At 55.9% G+C, this 11901-nt stretch overlaps 1 protein-coding gene across 1 annotated transcript in view; it reads right to left on the minus strand.

The window, feature by feature from the left end:
- Window positions 1–10523, minus strand: part of LOC121062855 (coiled-coil domain-containing protein 81-like) — an 85803-nt gene extending 75280 nt beyond the window's left edge. The window contains exons 1-10 of the mRNA XM_040543142.1: window positions 10206–10523; window positions 9641–9702; window positions 8936–9134; window positions 8478–8734; window positions 8010–8080; window positions 7493–7581; window positions 7259–7376; window positions 6238–6364; window positions 5640–5777; window positions 5187–5332 (exon numbers count right to left, since the gene is read on the minus strand). Of these exons, the coding sequence (XP_040399076.1) occupies window positions 5187–5332; window positions 5640–5777; window positions 6238–6364; window positions 7259–7376; window positions 7493–7581; window positions 8010–8080; window positions 8478–8734; window positions 8936–9134; window positions 9641–9702; window positions 10206–10284 (1286 nt within the window). The 5' untranslated portion in view covers window positions 10285–10523. The remainder of the gene's footprint in view (window positions 1–5186; window positions 5333–5639; window positions 5778–6237; window positions 6365–7258; window positions 7377–7492; window positions 7582–8009; window positions 8081–8477; window positions 8735–8935; window positions 9135–9640; window positions 9703–10205) is intronic.
- Window positions 10524–11901: the final 1378 nt, after the last annotated feature.

An 11901-nucleotide genomic window follows, 5' to 3' on the forward strand; every position in this document is an offset into this window, starting at 1 on the left:
CCCTCACTCCTGGCACAGAGAAAAATCTGTGACTTGTCGAACTCTCCTGCCTGTTAGAGCAGAGAACTGAGTTAAAAAGATTCCCTGAAATGCTCCATCTTTGAATGGCTAAATTTGTGCCAATCATACCTGTATTATCTGCCTTTCTTGGTGGGAATATTCACATTTTCTGTCTGTATAGTGATATATATATTTGTATAGCCACAGCTGTAACCCTTCCAGGGAGGGCGGGTTTGAGGCCTGTCCTGGGGCTGAGCCTTTTTCAAACGATGGGAGCAAAGGCACCTGGGATACAGCAGTCCCTCACCGCACCTGAACTTGGCTGAACAACAGCCAACCTTTGCTGTTGTCCAAGTAGGATGTGTTATACGGAGGGAATTGCAGCCCCGCACAGCCCACGGGGCTCTGTGCTTTGAGGAGGCCTCAGCACCATCCCCGTCTGCCATGCGGGAGGCAGAGGTGGTACACGAGGGAATGGCAAACGTACCCTCAGCACGTCATGGTGAGGGAGAGGAGTAGGGCATGCGCCGCAGATGAAGAGGAGAGTGGGGAGAACCGTCTGGGACAGACGCAGCGTGCTCCTTAAGGCTGCCGCAGGCTCCCCGCAGCCCGTGGCCATGGTTCCCCTCCATCACCCCACCCCCACTCCCCCCCCGGCTGTTTTCCAGATCAGCGTGGATCATCCCACAGCCTCAACAGAACGTATGGATGACCACGGCTAATGCCACAGGCCAGGATATTAAGTGCCTGAGTCTTGCTACACCGCAGCACCCCTTTTGCATCTGTCGGGTCGGAGCGCTGCTGAGATGGGAACGGCTAGCCCGCTTCTGTGACCAATCCATGGCCTGAGAGCCACACTGCGAGGCCTGGAGCAACTCCTGGAATGGTTGGTTATCCAGAGCTGGGCAGACACCAAGCCTCCCGTCCCAAGAAATGAGCCTCCTGGGCTCATTGTCAGCGATCTATTGCACATTTTTCACCTATACAGGGAAAAACAACTCAGTGTCATGGTGGGTGAATAGTACGGAACCCGGTTTGGCTAGTGCTCGAGCGTTAACCACCCTGAATCACCTAGCGTGCTGACTAAGTAAATTTAGTAATGCCACTAGTGCTGCGCTACGTGGCTTGCTGCTTGACGTAAATATTAATAAGGCATGCTACGCTACAAAATAGAGCTGGGATTGATTTTTGTTACTTGTCCGTGGTCATGGTTGCGAGGACTTTGCAGGTATGTCTTATATCAACCTGAGTGATCATTCCCACTTGGTACACGTGAAGATACAGGAATTACAAGAATTAACCAAACAACTGAAGACAAATGATAGCAGGACCCCATTTGGAGACTGGACATGGGGGTGGCCGTGGCTCCAAAACTACCGTTATTTGGTTGCTTATTCTGTGTAATTTTTCCTGTGCATTGCATTCTGTGTCCCATGTCTATTGTCCCTGGTGCGGTCAGTAAGAGCTTGACTCAGCCCTGAACGTGCACTGCCATGTGCGGTGCCTTGGCAGCATGGCTGTGGGACCACGTGTGGGGCAGTGGGGCGATAAGGTCTCCCTTGAGCCTCCTAGGAGGAATGCAGGAACATTTACCGAGCAGCCAGGGATCAAGAAAGCTAAGCCCCACTAGAATTGACTCTTGTCAGGAGCATCAGGGGCAACAGGAAGGGCTTCTACAGGTATATTGGTGATAAAAGCAAGACTAGGGAAAATGTGGGCCCTCTGCTGAAGGAAATGGGAGACCTGGTTACCTGGTACACAGAGGAGGCTGGGGTAATCAACGGCTTTTTTGCTTCAGTCTTCACTGTCAAGTGCTCTAGCCACACTAGCCAATTCACAGAATACAAAGGAACAGACTGGGAGAATGAGGTACTGCAGAGCCTCCTGGGAACTATTCCAAGGCGCATGGAAAACAAAGAGGTGCTTGGTGACAGTCAACATGGCTCCAGTAAGGGCAGATCATGCCTGAAAAATCTGGTGGCCTTCTACAGCAGGGTTACAGCATTGGTGGATAGGGGAAGAGCAGCTGACGTCATCTACCTGGACTTCTGCAAGGCATTTGACATTGTCCTGCATGACATCCTTGTCTCCAAATTGGAGAGTCGTGGATATGATGGATGAGCAACTCCATGGGCAAGGAATTGGCTGGATGGTTGCACTCAGAGAGTTGTGGTCAACGGCTTCATGCCCAAGTGGAGATCAGTGATGAGTCGTGTCCCTCAGGAGTCACTATGGGGCCGGCATTATTTAATATATTTGTCAGTGACATGGACGGCAGATTGAGTGCACTCTCAGCACTTTGCTGATGACTCTTAAGCTGTGTGGCACGGTCGACACGCTGGAGGGAAGGGATGCCATCCAGGGGGACCTGGATAGGCCTGAGAGGGGGGCCAATGCAAACCTCGTGAGGTTCAACAAGGCCAAGTGGAAGGTCCTGCACCTGGATCAGGGCAATCCTAAGCACAAATCCAGACTGGGTGGAGAATGGATTGAGAGCAGCCCTGAGAAGGGCCTGGGAGCATTGGTGGGTGAGAGACTCCGCATGAGCTGGCAATGCGCACATGCCATAAAAGAAAAGCAAGCCAGCCGTATCCCGGGCTGCATCAAAGGAAGTGTGGCCACGAGGCTGATCAGAGGGTTGTCCCACGAAGACAGGCTGGGAGAGTTGTTCAGTCTAGAGAAGAGAAGGCTCTGGGCAGACCTCATTGCAGCCTTCCAGTACCAAAAGGGGGCCTCCAAGAAAGCTGCGCAGGGACTCTTTCTCAGGGGGTGTAGTGATAGGCCGAGGACTAGTGGTTTTAAATTAAAAAGGAGTAGATTTAGATTAGATATAGGGCTGCTGGGCTCCACCAGGTCTAAATCTCTGAACGTTAAGGCTACTTCTTTGCAACTGTGCATTTCCCTTCTCTACCTGATTCTTCAGGCATTTGGAAAGTTCAGTTTGTAGAAGGCTCAGCCTTTGCCTGATTCTGTCAGTTTTCTTCCAGCTCTCTACTATCATTTCTCATCTCCACAGCTGGAAGTGATCAGGATCCAGGAGGTCTTGTACGTGCTTTGGTGAGCATTTCTTTTCATCCCCTAAACGGTGAATACCAGCCACCAGGCCTGCAGTTTGAGCCATCTGTGCCTCTCACTTGTCTCCTCATGCTCTGTAAACATCTTTTCAATCCACTTGTTCCAATCAACCCAAGAATTTACTAGCACAGGTCCCATTTGGGTGCCCTGAGAGTTTCCTTGTAAATATAACCCTAAGGGAACAGAAGCAAAGGATCGGTCCCCCAGCATATTATACGCATTATGTACATACAATCTCAGGAAGACACACAACTTGACCAGATCCTGCTGACTACCCCAGATGCTCTGGAGCCCAGTACAGACCGATACCACCCAGCATGGTCCTGCCCGGCCGCTGGAAGCCAGCCCAGTGCCCAGGGTCCCCAGCTCTCAGCCCAGGCTGAGGGACACGGCTGCCAGTTTCCCCTTTGCAGGTTCAACCAGTAACGAAGCTGAGCACCTGTGCCAGGGACACCCAGGGAGGACACTGATACAGCCGGTCACACAGACTACCACAGACAAGGCGCTGCTTTCAACAGCACCCACACGCAGGACTCACGTAACACACAGGCACAGACAGCCGAGTCCCCTCCTGCCCTGGGGCTGGCAGAGACAGCCGGTCACTGCTGCAGGCACACACAGCACTCTCGGGGTTCACAAGCACATACACACCCGCAGACCTGGCCCTGAGAGTCCTTTCAGATGCCCTCAGATTCCCCATGCCTCTGCCTGCTCCTCGTCCCCATGGGCCTCCCCTCCAGGTCTGCCACGGAGCTCCCCTAGCTAGGAGGGAGCTATGGGGACGTGGGCTGAGACACAGACTTCTGCACTGGAAACGCGCGCAACTGGCAGCGATGAGTATCATGACGGGAAGCCACACTTAAGACAGCGCAGGCATAGAAATGGGAGCCTTGGCAAGAGCTCTCCTTTCAACCCACATTCCTCTTTCAAAGCAGAGATCCAGCTTATGCATACTCAAGTCTAGGGTGGATGAAGTGACACAAGCAGTCTGGCCGGGAAGAGCCCCGGTGCTCTTTATTTTCCATTCAGGGGTGGAAAGCGGGAGAGCTTCCCAGCCCCTTTGCTCAGAGCTCCGCTGCTGCCGTCACCGTTCCCAGCACCTTCCCCTCCACTGCGGTACCAGCACCTAGCGCTAGGGAGTCAAAAGGAAAAGAGGATGAGCAGGTTGTGTACAGGCTGAACACAGAGAAATACTGCAGGCTTAGCTCGGGCCGTGCACGTAGGGGTCTGCTTCCCATGGAGCTTCAAGGCTGCCGTGAAGCGAGACAGATGCCTCGTGCCCAAGCTCACGACAAGGTCCCCGGGGGTGCAGCTCATCAGCCTGGGGCTGGGTCAGGTGGAGCGGAGGACCCTGGGTATTCTGCACAGGTATTCCCCCTCAGGGCAAGGTGTCTTGGTGTCAGCGCTCTCCAAAGGAAGGACAGACTCTCGGCTTTGGAAAGGGGAGAGGCAGCCATCCAGGGGACCCCTTTGTTTTCAGACAGGACTTTCACATCCCACATGGGAAAGCCTGTTCTGGGTGCCCAGCCGCTCCCCGCAGGTGTCAGGGAGCTCCAGTCCCAAAGTCTCCAGAGTCTCCAAAGCCTGCGTCTGTCTCGGGAGGGGTGTCGGAGACGTGCCCTCTTTCTCCCAGTGCTGCCCCCAGGGGAAGGATGGGCCTTGCAGCAGCGGGAAGCACCATCCCTTTTTGGAGATACTTACCAGGGGAGCTGCTGCTGCTGCTCTTGCCGCAGCCGGTTTGCCTCCGCAACAATTCTGAATATACTTTGTTGGTGGCGATGCGGCTCCAACCTTTCCAAAACTTGGAGTGCTCGTGGGGAAAGGCGGCTGCAACAACAGGAGAAAGGGATCCCTCAGCCTCTGTCAGACACCCCTTCTGCCTCTCCCCTCAGCCAGACCCTGCACCCATGCGGTGCCACGTGCACCCACCCTTTCAACCTGTGATGAGTTTTAGGCCTTGGTGGTAACCAAGGTCATGCCCACTTTAGGAGGAATCAAAGGGTGTCATAGGCAACCCCAGGACTCAGGGACCGGGCTCCTGGATATGTCCTGACATCACTCAACAGCTACTCCAGTGCCCCAGGACGGGAACGGAGCCGGCACACACTTACTCAGGCTGGAGTCTCTTCAGCTTGGCTGCGGCTCCCAAATCCTCTGCTGGGGCAGGGTTCTCAGCCTTCCTCCACCTCCTCCTGACCTCCTTGCTCCTGGGCTGGGCTGGAGGATGGGGAGTCCAAGCATGTTGGCTGTTGAATCGCTGCAAGGAGAAGACACTCTCATCAAACAGGACTGGACACACAGGTGCTGTTTCCCAGAGGACCTCTTGAAAGGACCCTGCAGCAGGACCTGGGAACCAGGCGACTCGGCGCTGCCAGCCCACGTCTGGCTGCTGCTTTTATCCCTCACTTTCTGCTGACAACCTCTCCCTCACAGGGAGGAGCAGGCAAAGCCCTGCCCTGCGCTCTGGAGCCCGTCCTGCTCCCACCACCCTGGGACCTGCTGCCCTCGGAGCCCTGGCGGAAAGGATCGCTGCTGTTCTCAGCGGTGTTGATCACTGCCAGTACCTGGGGTATCTGTTGGTCCTCCCCCTCAGACCAGGCTTCCCACGCAGCCATTTCTGCCCGGGCTTGCTCTTGTAGCTTTTGGTACGTGGGCCATGAGCTGTCTGTTTGGTCCCACTGCGAAGACAGGTTCCAGACCTCCTGGAGGAAAAAAAACAAAAAACAAACACAACAGCAGACAGGATTGGTCTCAGCTGTCCCTCAGGCCTAACCCGCACTCCTGCCCCCTCGCCTCAGCCGGTCTGTCAGCAGTGCTTCGACCCTCAAGGATGAGGGGCCCTGAAGCTAGGCCAGGCTCCTCAACTCGTGACAAACACAGCTGAACAGCCCGCGGTGACCAAAGCCCTCTGCCATCAATGACCCAGAAGGGCCTTGTTCCTTTTCCATGGTCAAAATGAAGTGGCTCATGGCAACACGGGAGGCAGTAAGAGGCAGGGAAGGTGTGCGGGACGCCACCTTCCATTTCCTGAGGAAGAGATGAAGGAGGTAACAAATGTGAAAATGAACGCATCCCAAGGGACCTGCTCGGGATCGCTCCACACAAAGAGGCTTTTGTACAGGTCCAAACAGCACGGTCATTGCAGCAAGGCAGAGCAGGTACCTGCAGCGCTCTCCTGGAGGCTTCAGGAGCAGGGAGCGCAGTAGTGGTGGACTTGGCTTGAGGAGCTGTTTCCTGCCTGTCTGCCTTCTTCGTCCCGGGGGAGCTGCCTGGACACGGGGGGAACACACTGCAAACAGACACCAGGAGGAGGCTGCATGAGCCCAGGGAAATTCGGTCTCCAGTCCGCGCTCGCAAGCTGAGTCAGCCTCTGCAGCAGACGGCAGTTCCGCAGCGAGCGGGCATATTGGACTGGCCGTGTTCACTTCAGCAGAGACAGAGAGAGCCAAACGCGAAGCTGTGGCACCACCTGCCTTCAGGAAGGCTCGGGATGCCCGTATCCAGGCCCTTTTTGGTGGAAGAAGGAGAGGAGCAGTGTCTTGTGCAAGGACAGGATCCGAGAGACACCATTATGGCCCACCCGGGCTTTACTTCAGCTTCTCCTCTGTGGCCCTGAAACACGGTGCGCTTACGGGTGGAAAACAGGTTATCGCTGGGGAGCCAGTAGCATCGGAGAAAGCCATCAGGTAAGGAGGGCAGTCGTGCCATCTCCCTACCGCAGCACTCTCGTGCCTGCCACAACGTTTGTGATATCGTTTGAAAAAAATGCCTGAAAGAAACTTTTCCATCTGCTATCACAGCTCCTTAGGCTGGAAGAAACAGCAGGGGAGATGGGGCCACGGCATTCCTAAGACACGGTGAGACACGTTAGAATGAAGGCAGGGGACGTTTGCTCCCACAGACAAGAAGATGGACTCTGCTGCAATGTGGGGGGACTCCTGAAGGGAGAAGAGCTTCTGCAACAAGGCCCTGCATTCAGCTGCCCCAGGGAGTGGGGCCCTGGTGGAAAATGAAGCTGGTGTGCCAGTCTCAGGCAAACGTGCTGCACGCTTGCCATCCGTTGAGACAGCGGCCTCCGCTGGGACGTGTGTCAGGAGCCCCCCTGCGGCTGGTGGGTCCAAAGGGGACATCTCTCCTGTGTGGCTGCAAGTGGCTCCTTCCTCCTTTCCCGCAGGGGTCTCACCTGGTAGAAGGCTTCTTCTCCAGATCTTGCTGCCTTGTGCCCGGCTCCCAACTTGTCAGCATGGGGAGGGAAAGCTTCTTCCTCCTCTGCAGCAGGTTGTCAGGATGGCACTCTGAAACTAGGAAAGGAGGAAGCTCTTCAGAGCAGCTGCGTGGGCACTGCCTTTTAAGCTGGTTCCAGTCAGCCAGCATGGGACAGGGACCACCCCCAGACAGCAGGGACCTGTTCCCTTACCTCTTCTGGTCCTGCGCTCTCCTGCAGCTTCCTCCTGCGAGGTGGTGGAAACTTTGGCCTCTGGCCTTCTCCTCACAGTCAGATGAAACCTGGAAAACAAACGATGACACGGGCTTGAAGAAGGCTGGCCTCCTACCCGTTGCAGCTTGCTGGCAGTAATCCTCCTGGTGTTGCACAAGGCATGGCATCCCTTTTCCGTCATGTCCATGCATGGGGTTTGTTGTCCGTCTTCCCGCAGCACCTGAAAAGGTAGCCTAAATTCCCCTCCACATGCAGGCAACTCTCTCTGACGGGAATCGCGGCAGCACGGGCACAAGAAACACAACCACAATGCCCCTCCTCTCCAGGTGAAGACACTCGTAGCTGAAGCTCAGCATTAGTTAACCAGGAACCAGTCTCCTCGGGATTTAGCCCTGACTGGGTGCTGAGCGTGGAGACCCAACCGTGCACGTTCCAAAGCAGGAGGTGGGAAGCCTCCCGCTGGGTCAGCCAAGGGCTGCGGAGGAAATGCACTCACCTTGGGAACATCTGGATCCCACGAGCGGTGGTCTCTCCACTGAAGTCAGTCAGATGTGCCGGCCACATTCTCTGCAAAGAGACACAGACCTGCTGGAGGGTTTCTGAGGCAGTTTTCTCACGGCTCTCATTGACAGGAAGCAAACCTGTCTCCCAAGCCAAAAGAAAGCCTTCTCTCCAAAGCCCTCCTCCAAAGCCTCTTCCATGACCCTTTGTTCTGCTCTGGAGGAGCTGCATGGCAGAATATGGAGGCTGTACAGTAACACTGCCAGGCTTTTTGCAGGGGCAAGCGTCCAGAGGCTCAGAAGAAACTCTCTTTGCTCATGGAGAAAGCAGCTAAGGGGGCAAGCACGGGGAAAGGCATTTGACTGGCCTGCCGTGTCCGGGCTGGCCAACAGCGGTCGGATTGCTCACCCTTCGCTAGGATTCCCAAAGAAGTTAAGTAGCCCTCAAAACCTCACCAACTTACACTGTGGAGCAGTGCAACCAGGCCCGCAGTGCTCTCCAGACGTTTGACACAGTCCAGATAAAACTTCATGCAGAGGAAACCATCTTCGCACGTCAAAACACCAATGTCCCTGAAGCCAAAGGGGACGTGCTCCTTGCTCCTCAGGAGGAAGCAGTACAAGAGGATGGTCTCTTGCACACAGTTCTTCACCACGTGCAGTGGGAAGGAGGTGGCTTGCGATAGCTGCACGTAGTTGAGTGGCTCAATCTTGACGCCATCTGCAAGGAGAAGCAACATCCTCACTGCCACAGCAAGCCCAAGTTGCTTGCAACATTCAGAACAAGTTCCCAGAGAAAGGGTCGCTAAGAGAAACAGCTCCTGGGGCACGGTTTCTTTTGGGGGAACTCAAGCTGTACCCTGACCGTTGGAGACAATCCTCTACTTCCCCCAGGCCTTTCCAAAGAGCAGGGAGAACAAACCGTTCCGGACAGGGGGCAGGAAGAGGGGGGCTGCTGCCTTCTCACCAGGGAGGATCTCGGTGGGACAGTAGATCTCCTCCAGCCACAACTCATCGATGTCCAGCAGGAAGAAAGGTCTTCGAACCAAGAGCAGCTCTTGTTTGCCATGGAATTGCTCTTGGACAACAGCAAAGGTCCCGAGTCCCGCAACCTGAACGCCCTGCACACAGAAAAGACAGAAAGGCTGACGAGGGAGTTCTTGAGAGACGGGAAAAGGGATGACTGTCAGAGCAGGGGGACACTGCTCTGTGCCCTGCCCACTCCTGAGGGACAATGGGGCAAGGTGGGGCACTTTGGAAAGCTTTGCAAAAGAGCCGCATCCTCTGTTTCTTTCGTCACCCCCCTCACAGGATTTGCCAACATCCCTTGGCTAGAGAAGCGCCCGGAGGTTTCCAGCACATGGATTAGGCCTGGGACTGATTCCCAGCAATTGTCCTAGGCACGGACCCAGGATATTCCCCCATCTCTCTGCTCGCCCTCTCCACTCAGACCGCAGGGAAGAGTGAAGCCCTAGGGTGTGCCAAACACCTGAGAGGCAGAGCACATCTGGCCTTGGCTTCTCTCCCAGCTGGCCAAGAAGCTGCTCCGGGCACCCTGGGCAGTCTCAGTGCACTGCCATGGTGCTCGGGCAGGGATTGCTCTGCAGGGCCCAGGACACCAGCCCACCTTATCCTGCTTCAGCTCTTCCAGAATGTACTCGGATACAGCATCCCAGATAGCCTCAGTCTCTGGAAAGCAAGGAGAAGACAGGTCAGGCTCCAGGCCAGCCAGCTCACAACCTCTTGGCAAGCACCTCACCCAGGCGATGACACATGCAGGCATACACAAGCACCCCAGAAAAACACCGTGCAGGCATTCCTGGGACATTCCTGAGAGGCCTGGGGGAGCTGCAGGCCACACCAGTCTCTGGGACACCGAGGTCTTTCCTCCCACAAACAGATCCCAAAGAGGCACCAGCTCCCAGGGAAACCTGGCCCTGGACTGCCCCCATCAGGAGAAGTCTGAGCCATGCCCAGAGGAGCCCTAGGCCTCAGGACAGCCCTGGCATCAGGACCCGGGAGTCTTGGCTGCCACATTGTCCCCTGAGCCCAGCGGGACCCTCAGGCAGGGCTCTCGCAGCAGCCACCAGCTCTGTCCAGCACCACCAGCACCCCCCAGCCCAGGACCTGCAGCTTTGGACAGCTGACAGCCCCTGGGCTGCCCCTTGGGAAGGGGCTCCTGACACCCTCACCTTTGGGGGAGAGCTGCAGGAGCACTGGGAACGCAGAAGTCAGGTCAGAGGTGATGGTCACCCTCCAGCAGCCCTCCATCTCGCTTGCTGCTGGCCCTCAGCTCAGGACAAGGGATGCCCGCCCTGGCTCCTCAACCACAGCTCCTCTGCAAGGTGCCCCTGCTCCTCCGCCCGTCAGCGAGGGTCGCCCAGTGCAACCTTGCTGCCTGCTGCCCCCACTCCTGGCCACAGAAGGACAGCGGTGGGGAGCACCCAAGCAGCGCCCAGCAGGGACCAGGCCTTGCAGGGAAGTGCCGGCACTGCCGCTGCTCCAGTGAAGATATCCTGGTGATGCAGTGCCTCCCCCTGTGACATCAGCACGTGTCATTTGAAGGCTTATGAGGTCAGCAGCGTGGAGACGGCACAGCTCGGGAGAGAGACGAGAGATTTCCCTTCTTGTCCTGAGAAACCGTCACCTCCCTTCTGCCCAGTTCTTTAGCAGCATTTCCTGACAAATCCACCAGGAACATCTGCAAATGGTGACAAAGGCCATTGGATATAGGAAGTGGAGCACTGGAGAAGTCACCACTGTGTTCCTGCACCAACACGCCTGTGCTCTTGGGAGCCCTCCAAGGAGGGTTGGGTTTGAGGCTTGTCCTGGGCCTGGGATTTTCTCAAAAGATGGGAGCGAATGCATCCGGGATGCTGCAGCCCCTCAGTGTGCCTTAACTCCTCTTCACTGCAGTTCACTCAGTTGGAGAAGTAGGATGTGTTATATGGAGGGAATTGCAGCACATGCCGGGATCCTCCTTCTGGGACAGCCCACGGGGCTCTGTACTTTGAGATGGCCTCAGCACCATCCCCTGGTCTGCCATGCAGGAGGCAGAGATGGTACACGAGGGAATGGCAAACGTACCCTCGGCACATCATCGTGAGGGAGAGGAGTAGGGCAGCACTACAGATGGAGAGGAGAGTGGGGAAAATGGTCTGTGACAGACGTGGTGCACTCCTCAAGGCTGCTACCCGTTGTCCATGGCCATGAGCCTCTATAGGAGAAGGCGCCCATGAAGAGGTTGAGGTGGAGGGGCAGCCTGCCCCTTGCAGCCGGGCTGCCAGATCTGGAGAGCACTCGTGCCTTTGTGTCCACAATGAAGGAGGAACCGATTTAGGATCTACTCTGGGTTCTCTCTCAGAACTTGACCAAGCCTCTCATTTCAGGAGACCTGATGCACGCTGAAGGCAGGACTACTGCCCCTGACTGTACTGCACACAGATGTACCTGGTCCCGTGTCAGCTGCACCATGTCAAGTGGGCTGCAGGGAAAGACAAGGGTGAGAATGTGCAGCGCTGGGTGTAGGGCTGGGCCCCGAAACCTCATCTCTTTCCATGTGCTGAAAAGCAGCTGGACTACAACATGCATTTGGCAAGAGCAGTGTCAAGACACAATTTTCCCTGTTTGCAAGTCCCAGATCCTGGTGAACATCACCTAGGTTGGCCCATCTGGCGGCTGTGCACAGAAGCTGTCTCCAAGAACCCACAGAAACCTTGGGAATGTTTGCACCCAGCAGTGTCCCTTTCCTGTGACCGTCCGAGTGATTGAAGGCCCCCAGGGTGACATGGAGTCATTGAACTCAACTTAGTCCAACAGCTTCCACAAGACTTTGTCCACTTCTTCAGCCTGACTGCAGGCGTTTACCTCCTGCCATGCTGTCGCCCT

Source organism: Cygnus olor (assembly GCF_009769625.2).
Source record: "Cygnus olor isolate bCygOlo1 chromosome 34 unlocalized genomic scaffold, bCygOlo1.pri.v2 SUPER_34A, whole genome shotgun sequence".
Classification (NCBI taxonomy): domain Eukaryota; kingdom Metazoa; phylum Chordata; class Aves; order Anseriformes; family Anatidae; genus Cygnus; species Cygnus olor.